Source organism: Electrona antarctica, assembly GCF_951216825.1.
Source record: "Electrona antarctica genome assembly, chromosome: 16".
Taxonomy (NCBI): Eukaryota; Metazoa; Chordata; class Actinopteri; order Myctophiformes; family Myctophidae; genus Electrona; species Electrona antarctica.
Window position 1 is genome coordinate 10,686,724 of NC_136797.1, and position 17,500 is coordinate 10,704,223.

At 46.9% G+C, this 17,500-nt stretch overlaps 1 protein-coding gene across 2 annotated transcripts in view; it reads left to right on the plus strand.

The window, feature by feature from the left end:
- The window catches only part of rabgap1 (RAB GTPase activating protein 1), a 155,918-nt gene that overhangs the window by 101,563 nt on the left and 36,855 nt on the right, over nt 1–17,500 (plus strand). For both annotated transcript variants that reach the window (XM_079523705.1, XM_079523704.1), the window contains exon 15: nt 13,437–13,550. In XM_079523705.1, coding sequence (XP_079379831.1) covers nt 13,437–13,550 — 114 coding nt within the window. The remainder of the gene's footprint in view (nt 1–13,436; nt 13,551–17,500) is intronic.

The following is a 17,500-nucleotide window of genomic DNA, read 5'->3' on the forward strand; positions in this document are numbered from 1 at the left end:
AAATGGGTTAATGGTTAATGTGGTTAAACGCTAACGTGACATGGATGCGTTCCAGGTCTCAATGGATTAACTGTATAAGAGTTTAAATGAACACTGGATTTTACACTTTGCGGTAGTTTGTCCAAGAGTGATTCATGCATGACTCCTAGACTGTTAGAGTGCGTGTGTGCGTGCGTGCGTGTGTGCGTGCGTGCGTGCGTGCGTGCGTGCGTGCGTGCGTGTGTGCGTGCGTCAAAGTTGCTGATCAGAGGACAACAGGAATCATGTAACCGGCAGCTCAGTGTTCTATTCTTCCATCTCCTGTTTGATCCGGATTGGTTTGTTCTTGGCTGGTTCTTGGCTCTGATTGGCTGGTTCTTGGCTCTGATTGGCTGGTTCTTGGCTCTGATTGGCTGGTTCTTGGCTCTGATTGGCTGGTTTTTGACTCTTGATTGGCTGGTTCTTGGCTCTGATTGGCTGGTTCTTGGCTCTTGATTGGCTGGTTCTTGGCTCTTGATTGGCTGGTTCTTGGCTCTGATTGGCTGGTTCTGGGCTGGTTCTTGGCTCTGATTGGCTGGTTCTTGGCTGGTTCTTGGCTCTGATTGGTTGGTTCTTGGCTCTGATGCTTAGATTGGACTCCAGCGTCACATGAAGAAAATGGCCACTGCCACAATTGTGATGTCATGCACTTGTGAGCTTTTTGTGGAATTAACAAAGTATAAATCAGTTTTTTTTTTACTCTACACCCATTTTGATCAGAATTTCCTACGCGATCAATATCCAATTTGATGTAAACTAAACACAGAGTCGGTTGTCGAAAGCAGACGACGGACTCGTCAGCACGTCCGCGGGAAAATATTTAATTTGATTTTGATGGTTTTAAACAATCTCCTCTGAGATGAGATGAGTGGAGCCCAGCACAGAGAGATGAGTGGAGCCCAGCAGAGAGAGATGAGTGGAGCCCAGCAGAGAGAGATGAGTGGAGCCCAGCAGAGAGAGATGAGTGGAGCCCTGCAGAGAGAGATGAGTGGAGCCCAGCACAGAGAGATGAGTGGAGCCCAGCAGAGAGAGATGAGTGGAGCCCAGCAGAGAGAGATGAGTGGAGCCCAGCACAGAGAGATGAGTGGAGCCCAGCACAGAGAGATGAGTGGAGCCCAGCAGAGAGAGATGAGTGGAGCCCAGCAGAGAGAGATGAGTGGAGCCCAGCACAGAGAGATGAGTGGAGCCCAGCAGAGAGAGATGAGTGGAGCCCAGCAGAGAGAGATGAGTGGAGCCCAGCACAGAGAGATGAGTGGAGCCCAGCACAGAGAGATGAGTGGAGCCCAGCAGAGAGAGATGAGTGGAGCCCAGCAGAGAGATGAGTGGAGCCCAGCACAGAGAGATGAGTGGAGCCCAGCACAGAGAGATGAGTGGAGCCCAGCAGAGAGAGATGAGTGGAGCCCAGCACAGAGAGATGAGTGGAGCCCAGCAGAGAGAGATGAGTGGAGCCCAGCACAGAGAGATGAGTGGAGCCCAGCACAGAGAGATGAGTGGAGCCCAGCAGAGAGAGATGAGTGGAGCCCAGCACAGAGAGATGAGTGGAGCCCAGCAGAGAGAGATGAGTGGAGCCCAGCACAGAGAGATGAGTGGAGCCCAGCAGAGAGAAGGTGGCCCAGAAAACAACATGAGTTATTTATCCCATTTAGGCCTGACGTCGAAATAAAAAAAAACGTTCGCTCTGAAAGAATATATATATTCAAAGATTTGTGCCGCATTTTTACGATTTTTCAAAAATAGCAGACCTACAAGCTCGTAGCGCGCCACTCGGTGGCGCGCTATGAGCTTGTAGATCTGCTATTTTTCAATAGCTAAAGTATAAAATAATGCTTAGTTAAAACACCAAAAGGGGTTCCCGTCCAGAATGGGTTATTAGCCCGACCTGACCATAGTGTGTCCAGTGGATTCATAGTGATGTAATAACCTGAAAATTTTAAATGTGTTATCTTTGAAAAAGGGTATCTTGTTTTTCAAAGATAACCTTTTTAATGTATGCTCTATTTCCCTACGCACCTGTCACTATCCTTCTGAGGTGTGCTTTTGCTAGAAACATAACCTGACCACGTTGTGTCCAGTGAATTCATGGTGATGTAATAACCTGACCCTGTTGTGTCCAGTGAATTCATGGTGATGTAATAACCTGACCCTGTTGTGTCCAGTGAATTCATGGTGATGTAATAACCTGACCCTGTTGTGTCCAGTGAATTCATGGTGATGTAATAACCTGACCACGTTGTGTCCAGTGAATTCATGGTGATGTAATATTGCAATTATACAACAGTTACCCTTAAAACTAAGAAAATAGCTGAAAAAACATATTTTTTTAAATGACAGATGTAGTCACTATACGACCACAAATGTCCCAAGAAACTAGCTAGCCTAGCCACCGGGTTTGCTGCGCTCTGGGAGAACAGAGCAGCTGAATTCTTTGTTTTGATTAGGTGTGGAGTGGAGTGGTGCTCGTTTGAACCACGGCTAGAAGGCTGTTTCAACCAATCAGATTGCTTCCTCGAAACGACCTGTTGTATGATAATCACTTTTCTTTGTGACCTCTGACTCATATGGTGCGCTACCCGTTCAATAGAAATAACGGTGATGAGGTCGCACACACAAACTGCTTTAGTTTTAAAGTCGTGATGGGGTTACCGTTAGTTCTGGTGTGTGTGCGGTGACCCCATCACCGTTAGTTCTTGGTGTGTGTGCGGTGACCCCATCACCGTTAGTTCTGGTGTGTGTGCGGTGACCCCATCACCGTTATTTCTGGTGTGTGTGCGGTGATCCCATCACTGTTAGTTCTGGTGTGTGTGCGGTGACCCCATCACCGTTAGTTCTGGTGTGTGCGGTGACCCCATCACCGTTAGTGCTATTGCATGATGTAAGAACCAGACTATGTTGTGTCCAGTGAACTCATTGTAATTCCCTCTGGGTTGGTGTTATAATGTCCCCCTTAGGAGAATAAATGGCTGCACCAAGTCCTTCATTCCTAAAGACTATTAAATGCCGACGGTAGACATTTAAAATGACTGTTATAATTCTTCCATTGGGCCTACTCGGTTTTAACCTGACTCCGCCAGATGGGGCAGCAGAGAGTACACTGGGTTCCCCCCTCCTGCTCCCATCTGGGAACTCTCAGGCAGACTTGATGCCCGGCAATCAGCAGCAGCGGCAATCAGCAGCAGCTAGAAGCTAGAAGCTGCTGCTGATTGGCCAGGCCGTTTTGTGGCAGGGCATCAAGTCTGCCTGAGAGTTCCCAGATGGGAGCAGGAGGGGGGAACCCAGTGTACTCTCTGCTGCCCCATCTGGCGGAGTCAGGTTAACTCGGTTTATGTAACTGCCAAAAAAAAAAAGAACAATGTTTTATATTATTAATGCTGCTTGTTTGTTTTTTCTCTGTATTGACCTACACAGTATGTACAGTATGTCGATCTGTTGCCTCTGATACAGTACCGTGTGTGTGTGTGTGTGTGTGTGTGTGCGTGCGTGTGCGCGTGTGCGTGTGTGTGTGTGTGTGTGTGCGTGCGTGTGCGCGTGTGCGTGTGTGTGTGTGTGTGTGTGTGTGTGCGTGTGGGGACTGGGTAAGCTGCAAATGAAAATTGACCTTTTTGGGATCAATAAAGATGTCTGATCCATTATACAGTCCCTGCTGCGTCTTTGGGTTGTTTCCATTTTACCATCCTTTATAAATGTGCAGTCACGCCAGTGTATTGTAATGGGATGGCCTATTGAATGTGCCATTATCAAAGTCATTCAGTTTTGTTCATTTAGTTTTTTAATTAATTTTAACCCATTTAGACCTGAGGACGATTCTACAAAGGCCTTCTAAATCCTGACAGTTTTCTGGAAAAAAAACATGTTTCTGTCAGTGGTTCTCAAACATTTTCATGTCAAGGACCCCCAAAAATATATGTAATTGGCTGCCGACCCCCCATCTGAAAATATGTTGTTCCAGAAGCAAAGATTTGAGTTAAAAAAGTTCGCTCTGAAAGAATATTATATTCAAAGATTTGCACTACATTTTCACGATTTAAAAAAAAATTGCAGACCTACAAGCTCGTAGCGCGGCACTTGTTGTTGATCGCTCTGCTGTTGTTGATCGCCACTTTGGCGACTACTATTATTTTCCGACACTACGACAAACGATCACACACCGTTTTAAAGCGGATTTTCATGAAAAGGAACGATGATGATGTCGGCGCGGTCGTTCTTCAGGCAGTGAACGTGGTATTGTGATGTAATTAATTCCGCAGTCAAATTGTTAAAATAAACCTTGCAGCAATATTTTAAAAAGATGCATCATTATTCATTAGTGACCAGATTTAACTGAAAGCCTGCCATAGCGCAAATTCTAGCTTTTCACCAGAGACATGTAATATGAAATAAATGCTTAAACATGTAGCTAGGTGTAATGTTAGAGACCACAGAAGTGAACCTTTCAAGCCTGTTTTCTCAACTCGCTGTTTTCTGCAAGACATTACTCTAAGCCATATCTCCAAAACTGGTGGGTCAAACTGAACAACAAATAATATGTCAATTTGAAGCTATGATTCCCTGCTTTCACATGACATGAAAAAAACAAAAATTCTAAAAAATCCAATGGCAGTCCCTCAGTCAAATTTGGTCAGAGGATTATTAAGGACAGGCAATTTTCACTCTGATGGCGGTTATTTCACCATCTCCATTGCAGTTCTCCACTGAACCCGAATCAGCCAATGGGAAACAGAATCCATTTTTGGCTGCGATTATTAGAGAACTTTTATTGTAGCCAAGGTTAATGGACTTTGGCAACACAGAATTGGATTGGATGCCATTACTTTGTAACATTGTGAGAACTAATTCCAGCCCTCTTTGTGTCCTAACCCAGCATTTATTATAATTTCATCGCGATAACGCAGGTACGCACGCACACGTACTTAACCCATTCTGGTCGGGAATCCCTTGTTTTGGTGTTAGCATTATGTTATGCTTTAGCTATTGAAAAATAGCAGATCTACAAGCTCATAGCGCGCCACCGAGTGGCGCGCTACGAGCTTGTAGGTCTGCTATTTTTGAAAAATCGAAGAACGACTGACATAGAAACATAGCTTTTTCAGTAAAGTGTCAGGATGTAGAAGACATTTTTAGAATCTGATCTCAGGTCAAAATGGGTTAAGTACCTAACTGCACATGGCAAACAGGCCAAGGTGATACAGAGAACCAGATATTCCATTCATACTTCCAGAGCTACTAGATACCGTTCCCTGAAAACACCCCAACATGGCACTGTTCCCCTGCGCTGTCAACACCCCAGTGAGCAGGGCTCTCTGGAGACACACTACATGTTTTCCCACAAGAAAGACACCAGAGTACTGCTCTGTGTGTGTCACTACCCCCAGGGTACTGCTCTCTGTGTGTCACTGAGTCTACAGTGTGTATTTATTTGTGTGCGTGCGTGCGTGCGTGCGTGCGTGCGTGCGTGCGTGCGTGCGTGCGTGCGTGCGTGCGTGCGTGCAGGAAACCTGGGCTTCCATAACTCCCGGACAACGCCACAGGCTGATTGCCTCAATGCCACGGCGTATCGAGGCAGTGATGTTGGCAATAAAGGGATTCCCAGCCAAGTATTGAAGGGGTGCAGTACTTAGTTTAGACAGTACTTAGTTTAGACTAGTCATTGGGTTAGACCAGTCATTAGTCCTATGATCCTAATTTCTTAATGTGGCATTCAGATTAAAACTCTGCAAAAGTGAGGAGTAAATGGTGATTTCAATTCATATCGCGGCACTCGGTGCTGTAGATCTGCTATTTTTCAATAGCTAAGGTATAACATAATGCTTAAAACACCAAAAGGTCTTGACAGACAGCACAAGCTGAATAATATCATTCTGCAGATAGCCCTGGCAGTGTCACCCTGCAGCGCCTAAAGCGTTATTCATAGTCTGGATTTTCAGTGTTGAGGTGACCACCGAACTACAACATGACATCACGAGCCGCGGTGAAGAGCAAACCACCGCCACAGCCCTTCTCTCTGTTTTTACTCACCACCGCTCAACGTTATTTCAGCTCCGGTGGTCACCTCACCACCGGAGCGGTGATTCACCTCACCGCCAGAGCGGTGGTCACCTTACCGCCGGAGCGGTGGTCACCTCACCGCCGGAGCGGTGGTCACCTCACCGCCGGAGCGGTGGTCACCTCACCGCCGGAGCGGTGGTCACCTCACCGCCGGAGCGGTGGTCACCTCACCGCCGGAGCGGTGGTCACCTCACCGCCGGAGCGGTGGTCACCTCACCGCCGGAGCGGTGGTCACCTCACCGCCGGAGCGGTGGTCACCTCACCGCCGGAGCGGTGGTCACCTCACCGCCGGAGCGGTGGTCACCTCACCACCGGAGCGGTGGTCACCTCACCACCGGAGCGGTGGTCACCTCACCGCCGGAGCGGTGGTCACCTCACCGCCGTAGCGGTGGTCACCTCACCGCCGGAGCGGTGGTCACCTCACCACCGGAGCGGTGGTCACCTCACCACCGGAGCGGTGGTCACCTCACCACCGGAGCGGTGGTCACCTCACCACCGGAGTGGTGGTCACCTCACCACCGGAGCGATCCAGACTATGAATGAGCCTTTACGGGATGGCTGTGGGTCTTTGGCTGGACAGATAGACATTGATAAGAATACACTAGAGCACTGACTGAGGATGTAGGGATGAAGGAAATGTAGTATTCAAGATGTGGCGTTTGTGTCATTGATTCGAGAACTGACTGAGGATTCATTCAAGCGACATGTTTCATGTTCACGTCAGGCTTAAATTGGTCGAATTCATTGCAATGACTTTAGTAGTACTAAGCATTAAAAAAAACCTGGAGCGACAAATAAGAAGCCCTTGTTGGGCAGTTGACACACATGAGATGTGAGTTGGAACTGTCAGATGGTTTTAGTACGTACGTGCTCGCCCAAACCTGGAACAACATATATTTTCAGATGGGGGTCGGCGGCCAGTTACATATAATTTTGGGGTCCTTGACATGAAAATGTTTGAGAACGACTGACATAGAAACAGGATTTAGAAGGCATTTGTAGAATCTTTTCTCAGGTCTAAATGGGTTAAAATAATCAGGCGCAGTGCGGTTACGGTTTATACATTATATCTACTGTATAACTCTGTGTCTCTTTTCTTTTTATTGCTCTCACACACACACGCACGCACGCACGCACACACACACACACACTTCTCTCGATGTTTTTGCTCCATTGTCACGCGACACCCCCCTCCCCCTCAGTCGTCCAGGCACCGCTTTCGGCAGCTAATTGGCCGTTACGTTTAGCGGTCTTTTGTGCGAGCTCTCACCACTCCAGATAAGTATGGGCTAAGTGGTGCTTTGTATAAACATGGATCCTTATCGTTCACGCTCGGGGAATGTCGCTCGCTGTTAACAAGAGGGAAGAGAGGAGGAGAGCGAGCAGGAAAAGTCTCATACACTTGACATTCGGACATGCAAACATCTGCGTGTGAACCAAATATACATACACACACCATCCTGCAAATGTACCGACGCTCGTACAGTAAGCAGTAAACTTTGTGCTCACAGTACACACACACACACGCACACACACGCACACACACACACACACACGCACACATAATGCAAGCACACAGACTTCCACTGTGGGGAGTGGCAGTGGTTTTAATAAAAGGCCTCTGCTGTGTGCCGCCTTTGTTTTAGCCTCCCTCGCTTCCCGTGTTTCTTCTCGTGCTTTGCTTTTCTTTTGGTTCCCGCTCTCTTCCTTTCGGGGGGGGGGGAATAAAGCTGTGAGACCCCCAAATCTGGGTAATGCACGAGAGAGAGGATAACAAGCTGCACGGAAGTAATCGCCGGAAAGGACCTGTACTGTTGTGTATTTATCCACCTTTTTTTATGAAACTAGACCTGTACGTGCCCGTCGCAGTCGGCCACCGGCCTACTTGGGAACGATGCTAACTAACCCTAACCCTAACCTAACTAACCCTAATGATATAAGTTAAATATATCACAGTGAAAGAACAAGACATGGCAAAATGGCAACATCACGTGTTCAGTTATTCGTTCGTAAGTTCTGCACAAAATAGGCTAAAGCAGGGTTCCCCAATAGGCGGCCCGCGGGCCATTTGCGGCCCACGGAGCGCCCCCTTGTGGCCCCTGGAAGAATACAAAAAAAAAAAAAGTTTTTTGTTTTGTTTTGGGGGGGTGTCCCAGATATAAATGGCATTAAATGGGGGTCAGTAGCCTATGCATGTCAAACTGGGCACCCCCTCAAGGACCACTGGTGGTCCCCGGACCACTGGTTGAGAACATTTTAATTAATGAAAAAATAAAAAACCCAATTTTTCCAATATGGCCCTTGAGGAAAATTAATTGGGGAACCCTGGGCTAAAGTATAGACTTAGAGTTAAATCCCCATTGTCATGCATCTCTCTCTCTCTCTCTCTCTCTCTCTCTCTCTCTCTCTCTCTCTCTCTCTCTCTCTCTCTCTCTCTCTCTCTCGCTCTCTCCCTGATGTTCTGCTGCCTGTGTGATTTTATGTTGATAAGGATGTATATTCCTTTAACGGCGGCGCACCGAGTACCAGAATGGGGAGATCTATAAACCCAAAACGTGTTAATCTGGTTTGTAGCTGTTGTAGTCTATTCTGACTGGGTTTGCAGATTATGTTCGGTGTGCGGTGCGATGCGATGCGGCGGACGGGAGGGCACGCAGGCAGGGAGGGCAGGCAGGCAGGGAGGGATATATGGCGGGCGGGCAGGCAGGCAGGCAGGCAGGCAGGCAGGCAGGGAGGGATATATGGCGGGCGGGCGGGCGGGCAGGCAGGCAGGCAGGCAGGCAGGGAGGGATATATGGCGGGCGGGCGGGCAGGCAGGCAGGCAGGGAGGGATATATGGCGGGCGGGCGGGCAGGCAGGCAGGCAGGGAGGGATATATGGCGGGCAGGCAGGCAGGCAGGCAGGCAGGCAGGGAGGGATATATGGCGGGCGGGCGGGCGGGCGGGCGCAGGCGGGCGGGCGGGCGGGCGGGCGGGCGGGCGGGCGGGCGGGCGGGCGGGCGATCTGCTGCCTGAGTCACAGAGCCCGAGGCAGGGCCTTTCTCGGCCCCACCTCTCTCCCATTGTTTATATTGCGTTTTAGTTTCCAAGATGGCCGCAGCACCAGGAGGGGGTGGCGCCTTACTGGCCTGCGTTCACACATTCAAGACACCTGTGTCTGTGTATAATGGCCGCTCCAATGCATTTCCAATGGAAGCCCATATGGTTTGACCAAACATTGTGATGATTTAAATCCAATGTTAACCCTCTACACACGTGCACACACACACACACACACACACGCACAGCTCACCCTTATGAGATGCTTAATCAGGGCATTTTATTAGCTGTATGGGGTTAATTGGAAACTGTTGGAGTTGAATCCTGTCTAGGTAACCTAACTCACTGGCGTGTGCGCGTGCTTGCGTACGTGTGTGTGTGCAGGCCACGCACATGCATGCGCGTGTACATACATTACTTATTTAGAGGCTGTTCTGTTCCACATAAACAGGTTATCAATAATGTAGCAAAGGGTGATTCATCTTTGAATATAGCAAGGCTTGCCAAAATTCAAATATGCAGTATTTACTGATGCGCGCGCGTGTGTGTGCACTCGTTTGTTTTCTTTGCATTGTGTGTGAGTACATGAGCGGAGACCCTCAGGGCTCCATACTAGCAACTTTTCTGTTTTCGCTCCACGTCATATTCTGTATCGTCGCTGAAGAATTGCCCGCAACGCAAGTTGCAAGCTCGCAACGCAAGTTGCAAGCTCGCAACGCAAGTTGCAAGCTCGCAACGCAAGTTGCAAGCTCACGCAAGTTGCAAGCTCACAACGCAGATTGCAGGCTCGCAACGCAGGTTGCAAGCTCGTAACGCAAGTTGCAAGCTCGCAACGCAAGTTGCAAGCTCGTAATACAAGTTGCAAGCTCGCAACGCAAGTTGCAAGCTCGCAACGCAAGTTGCAAGCTCGCAACGCAAGTTGCAAGCTCGTAATACAAGTTGCAAGCTCGCAATGTAAGTTGCAAGCTCGTAATACAAGTTGCAAGCTCGCAACGCAAGTTGCAAGCTCGCAACGCAGATTGCAAGCTCACAACGCAGATTGCAGGCTCGCAACGCAGGTTGCAAGCTCGCAACGCAAGTTGCAAGCAAGTTGCAAGCTCGCAACGCAAGTTGCAAGCAAGTTGCAAGCTCGCAACACGTGGCAACGCAACTAGTTGTGATCTTGTCGATCTGCTAATTCTGTGTGGAAAGGCCCACCAAAATACATTTTAGTCGACTAAATCAACTGTAGATTTAGTCGACTAAATCAGACTAACACTAAAACATTCCAGGTGACTAAAATGTAACTAAAACTATTCAAGAGACTATGACTTGCTGCCGGCCACTTGTGGTATTGAACAGGTCAATCTAATTTTAAAGCACCCAGAATGAATAGCTAAATGCACCATATTGTTCTGAAATCTGAATATAAAGTGTGGGGGTGATTCAACCAAAGCTTGACTCTCATAAAGGTCATTCCTGTACAATACGCCACTATGATATAATATGCTGTATGGAGATTTCTCTCACGGGAATTCATTGTTTTGTTCCTCGTTGCCCTGACCTGACCTTATCCCCGCTGTGGGCGCGCTCGCTACAGCCTAATAATACCAAGGACATATGCCAGGTGAAATATATTTTAAGCACATTTAGGCCTGACCTCAAAATTTAAAAAAAATCTTCTAAATCCTCCAGTTTTCTGAAATAAATATTTTCACGATTTTTCAAAAATAGCAGATCTACAAGCTCGTCGCGCACCACTGAGTGGCGAGCTATGAGCTTGTAGATCTGCTATTTTTCAATAGCTAAATTACAACATCAAAAGGGGTTCCCGCCCAAAATGGGTTAAGCACATTATGCCCATATCCTCAATTCACTCAGAAAGACCATGAGAAAATAACATTTTATCAAAACGTTAATAAATAGTTTAATATCACAAGATGAACAAAATGGTACGGTCCAGTCAGTGGGGGTCAAACTAATGTTGGGTCACTGGCCTGATTGGGCAAAATGTGCCTTAAACCCATTCAGGACGGGGGACCCCTTTTGGTGTTTTAAGCATTATGTTATACTTTAGCTGTACTTTAGCACACGAGCTTGTAGATCTGCTATTTTTGAAAAATAACGTATTCCTTCCACACGCTACGTCCGGCCGGGGAAACTCCCCCTGTCAGGTGAAAAGAAGCAGCTTGGACTCCTCATGCATAGAAGGAAGCATGAGGTCAGTCCGCTGACCCCCCCCCCCCCCCAGGTTGGCAGAGGAAGTGTAGCGCCCAGGATTACATTAGATAATTGACACTGGGTGAAAAAATGGGTTGCAAAATCGTGGGATAAAAATTATAAAAAAATAAAATTCAAAAAAAAAGAACAAACTGCTATAGAAAGAATCAGGTGTCCTTCGTCAGGTATATGACGAAGGACACTGAGGGCGAAACGTTTTGTTTTTTTTGTCCGTCCGTAGGTGCCCTTTGAGAGCGGTTTTGAAGGAGTCAAGGGACTTAATGACATTTCTTTTTGTAAATAACGTTTTTGGGGAGCTTTCAAAACGGTGTGCAAGACTTATTTTTTCTTTTATCTTTTCTTACTGGCCTCTAAAATGTATGAATGTGAGGTGATTCTACATTCTACATGCAGCTGCTTTCCAACTGACCTCTTAGTTAGTGGACCACTTGAAATGAATAAATAACTCCATGGCCCACCGTTTATTAACGGTAATCAGAGAGAGAGAGAGACTAACTTAACGGTTCTTTGATACAATCTTACGCAACAAGCATCAAACAGTAGAGAATTAAATATGCTCGGGTAAAAAACGTCTTAGTCATCTGGAATGTTTTAGTTTTAGTCTAACTTGAATTGACTAAATATAAGACAAAATATGACTCATCCCGGGACTCATTACATTGAAAACTTTATTATTATTAACTTTATTAAATTTACATCACTGTAGGGGGACATCAACACAGTACTGCAGGCTTTTACTTTGTTAAAATAATTCATCCGATCGAGACACAACTACTCTATCTCCGTATGTGTATGGACTAGAGGTATAATATATAATGTACTGTGGTGGAGCATGGATCTGGACCGACCACATGCTGCTGGCTGTGAGCTCATTTAAATTTAACTTTTCACCCTGTGATGCAATCTAAAGAAACACATGCACTATTCACATTCGGGCCTGGCGGGAGAGCGATGCCATTTTTTGCGACTCTGCAGTCATGATGGACGGTACTTTTATCTATCTATCTATCTATCTATCTATCTATCTATCTATCTATCTATCTATCTATCTATCTATCTATCTATCTATCTATCTATCTATCTATCTATCTATCTATCTATCTATCTATCTATCTATCTATCTTATCTGCTTCTGTAATATACATAAGGGGCTCCATTTTTACTATTTTGAAAATCATTTTTGAATAGTTCAACTAGCCAATCTACATTGACACGTTGTAAGCTTGTAGACTGGCCATTTCATCTATTCAAAAGTGTTTTGCAAAATAGTAGAAAAAGGCAAAGACGTTTAGGGATAAGGGGTTTAGCGGTGACGAAAATGGAGTGTGTTCTGCATACCACCCCTTGCTGGGCATTCATTCCACATACAGTATGGCTCTTTTCCACTGCAGAGTGTAAACCCAGGACCTTCCAGGACCTGAAACCTTTCCAGAACCCATTACATTTTTTTGTTATGTTGCCTTTTTTGTTCTGCACACTTTGTAAAGCTCAAAAGTCAAGGCTTGTGACAAAAAACATTTACTTAACCCGAGGTCAGGTCTAAATGGGTTAAGTAGATCGATTGAAACACACGTAAATGTTTTCTCCATGACTTGCAAAGCAACTGACATTGAACGTTGACCCTGAACCCTCTTCCCACCCTGCTGTCATTGAACATTGACCCTGAACCCTCTTCCCACCCTGCTGTCATTGAACATTGACCCTGAACCCTCTTCCCACCCTGCTGTCATTGAACATTGACCCTGAACCCTCTTCCCACCCTGCTGTCATTGAACATTGACCCTGAACCCTCTTCCCACCCTGCTGTCATTGAACATTGACCCTGAACCCTCTCCCCACCCTGCTGTCGTTGTCAGGAGTCGCCCCCAGGACAGTGCCATCACAAGGGACATCAACTAACCCTAACCCTAACCCTAATCCTCTTCCCATCTTGCTGTCGTTGTCAGGAGTCGCCCCAGGACAGTGCCATCACGAGGGACATCAACTAACCCTAACCCTAATCCTCTTCCCATCTTGCTGTCGTTGTCAGGAGTCGCCCCAGGACAGTGCCATCACGAGGGACATCAACTAACCCTAACCCTAACCCTAATCCTCTTCCCATCTTGCTGTCGTTGTCAGGAGTCGCCCCAGGACAGTGCCATCACGAGGGACATCAACAGGACGTTCCCTGCTCACGACTACTTCAAAGACACCGGGGGAGATGGACAGGACTCTCTCTATAAGATCTGCAAGGTGAGACGCACGCATGTGCACACACACATACACACGCACACGCTCCAGTGGGATATTTCTATACCGAACTCTACTGTGTGCATCCAGTATTTCTACGTAAACATTGTTTTAAGACAATTTTAATACACATGCCAAAGAAAAAGTTAAAGGAGAGAGAGGGGGGCTAGTTTTTTATTCCTAGGGTGGCTCAGGTTTAGGAGCGCTCGTTTTACCGCTCCGCCACATCTTTTACTACCGCGGATTTTTTAATAGTTTTTGGATTAAGGTTGGTGAGGGGTACGTTAATAGTTTTTGGATTAAGGTTGGTGAGGGATGCGTTGCTCCCCTGCTTGCGGTTATGTTTAGGTTAGAGTTAGAGATAGGGTTAGTACTAGTCATAGAGTACTAGTAGGCATAAACACTTGTGTGCGGTCCAAAACACAGACCCAGCGCTTCCTACTCCACTGACAACCAATCACAGCGCTCCAAATTCCCTCCCATCATAGGAATAAAAAACTCGCGAGAGGGGGGGGGGAGAGAGAGAGAGAGAGAGAGAGAGAGAGAGACTTCAGCAAGTTTTTGTTAGAATCAAAGCTTTGGCATCACTTACTTCTGTGGGAATGAATTGTGCAATATATACAGTATATACTATATATATATATATATATATATATATAGTATATATACATACACATATATACTGTACATTTGTATTCATTCATTCATCTTATGCAACATCCACAGTGTGAGAGACAGTGTGAGTGAAGTGTAAGCCAGGCCGATGTGAGCTTTCTCCCTCAGCGTTCGAATGCTTAAGTTACGCTTTGTTGTGCAAAGGTGTTTGCGCTCCGAAAACAGCAGATCTACAAACTCAAACTGCGTCAACAAAAACGCAACGCATTGTGAGCTAGTACAACACCCTCAAACAACAACGCATTGTGAGCTAGTACAACACCCTCAAACAACAAGGCATTGTGAGCTAGTACAACACCCTCAAACAACAACGCATTGTGAGCTAGTACAACACCCTCAAACAACAAGGCATTGTGAGCTAGTACAACACCCTCAAACAACAAGGCATTGTGAGCTAGTACAACACCCTCAAACAACAAGGCATTGTGAGCTAGTACAACACCCTCAAACAACAACGCATTGTGAGCTAGTACAACACCCTCAAACAACAACGCATTGTGAGCTAGTACAACACCCTCAAACAACAACGCATTGTGAGCTAGTACAACACCCTCAAACAACAACGCATTGTGAGCTAGTACAACACCCTCAAACAACAACGCATTGTGAGCTAGTACAACACCCTCAAACAACAACGCATTGTGAGCTAGTACAACACCCTCAAACAACAACGCATTGTGAGCTAGTACAACACCCTCAAACAACAAGGCATTGTGAGCTAGTACAACACCCTCAAACAACAACGCATTGTGAGCTAGTACAACACCCTCAAACAACAAGGCATACGACAGTCAACCCACAGAGCCTATAGTCCTTCCACGGGCCAGAAACGTACCTCCCAGTCCCGGCAGAGTAGTTCCTGGAGTAGTTCCAACGGATTGTGTGGCCTTGGTCTTCTAATGGGACTGATCGAGGGTCGTTGATACTGGGACGTTGGTCGGGACTTGATCAACCCCGGCTGGGTCGCCTGAGTGAGGGGTATGATGTTCGACAGAGACCCCGATGACCTTGTGATACATCACTGAGGATATGTCCCAGGTGATGACCTTGGGATACATCACTGAGGATACGTCCCAGGTGATGACCTTGGGATACATCACTGAGGATATGTCCCAGGTGATGACCTTGGGATACATCACTGAGGATATGTCCCAGGTGATGACCTTGGGATACATCACTGAGGATACGTCCCAGGTGATGACCTTGGGATACATCACTGAGGATACGTCCCAGGTGATGACCTTGGGATACATCACTGAGGATACGTCCCAGGTGATGACCTTGGGATACATCACTGAGGATATGTCCCAGGTGATGACCTTGGGATACATCACTGAGGATACGTCCCAGGTGATGACCTTGGGATACATCACTGAGGATATGTCCCAGGTGATGACCTTGGGATACATCACTGAGGATATGTCCCAGGTGATGACCTTGGGATACATCACTGAGGATACGTCCCAGGTGATGACCTTGGGATACATCACTGAGGATACGTCCCAGGTGATGACCTTGGGATACATCACTGAGGATACGTCCCAGGTGATGACCTTGGGATACATCACTGAGGATATGTCCCAGGTGATGACCTTTGGATACATCACTGAGGATACGTCCCAGGTGATGACCTTGGGATACATCACTGAGGATATGTCCCAGGTGATGACCTTGGGATACATCACTGAGGATATGTCCCAGGTGATGACCTTGGGATACATCACTGAGGATACGTCCCAGGTGATGACCTTGGGATACATCACTGAGGATATGTCCCAGGTGATGACCTTGGGATACATCACTGAGGATATGTACCAGGTGATGACCTTGGGATACATCACTGAGGATACGTCCCAGGTGATGACCTTGGGATACATCACTGAGGATATGTCCCAGGTGATGACCTTGGGATACATCACTGAGGATATGTCCCAGGTGATGACCTTGGGATACATCACTGAGGATATGTCCCAGGTGATGACCTTGGGATACATCACTGAGGATATGTCCCAGGTGCATTCATTCTAAATAATGTACTCATTAAAATTTGCACCTCCAAAATCCAAATGAGCTGACATAGTGAAACTGAACCGACTCTGTATCTGAGGCAGGTTCAATGAGGTCATAGTAATCACTGTTGTTCTCTGACTGCGAGACACACAAGTGTAGAATCACTCGCACACCAACTGCCTCTAGTACACAGCTTGCATGCAAGTGCGTGTGCACACACACACACACACACACACACACACACACACACACACACACACACACACACACACAGCCTCCACTCCACTGTTCTTTCCATAATCCTTTATCAATGTCTGGCAGCTGCGTGCGCTGAGAGTTGTTTTAATTTTCATCACATCAACTATTTATGAGACGAGGACGGTGGCAACCTCACGTACGTCCTCAGGTGCTGGGAGTTTTCAATAATTAATTGGCCCCTCCCCTCCCTGGTGTGTGCATTGATTTGCTCATAAATGTTTGCTTTGAGCAGCAGCTCTTCGTCTGCTCACATTCACCTTCTTCTTCTCCTTACATGCTTCCTAAGGGGCGACTCACACGGTCGCAACAGATTGATGTATGCTTGTTGTATACAAAGGGTGTGATACATCTTGCCCCAATGCATTTCCAATGGGAGTCACATGGTTTGACACAACATTTGTGTTGTATGAGGGGGAGGGGGGCAGTCGAAACACAGCCGAAAGCCATACAACAGCTTGTAGTCCAAAATGTTGTATCAAACCATGTGACTTCCATTGGAAATGCATTGGGGCGGCCATGACACTTACAACATTCATACAACAAGCATGCATCAATGTTTTAAAGGTGTGAGTCGCCCCTAAGGCTTAAAGCCCAAACCACACCAAAGGGTCGGGTTGGGACAAAACGGTTAAACCACACCAATGCAACTCGTTGAGTTGCATTGGTGTGGTTTACATTAAAAAACGTTTTTGTCCCAACCCGACCCTTTGGTGTGGTTTGGGCTTAAAGCAGTGGTTCACTTAAAGCACTGCTTTAACCCATTCTGGGCGGGAACCCCTTTTGGTGTTTTAAAGCATTATCCGACCCTGACCGAGTGATTACAATAAAACACGGCTCCGACCCGAGCAGGTCTCGGGTCCACTCTGTATTTTCGGAGTCGGGGGACCCGGTGAAGAGCTCTAGTTCGTACTCAGCAGAGATGGAATTTCTAAAGGCTTTAAGTGTTTGAGACTGCTCCAGGTCCTTCCACTGTTCCTAAAGTAAGCTTTGGTAACACTGTGTGTGTGTGT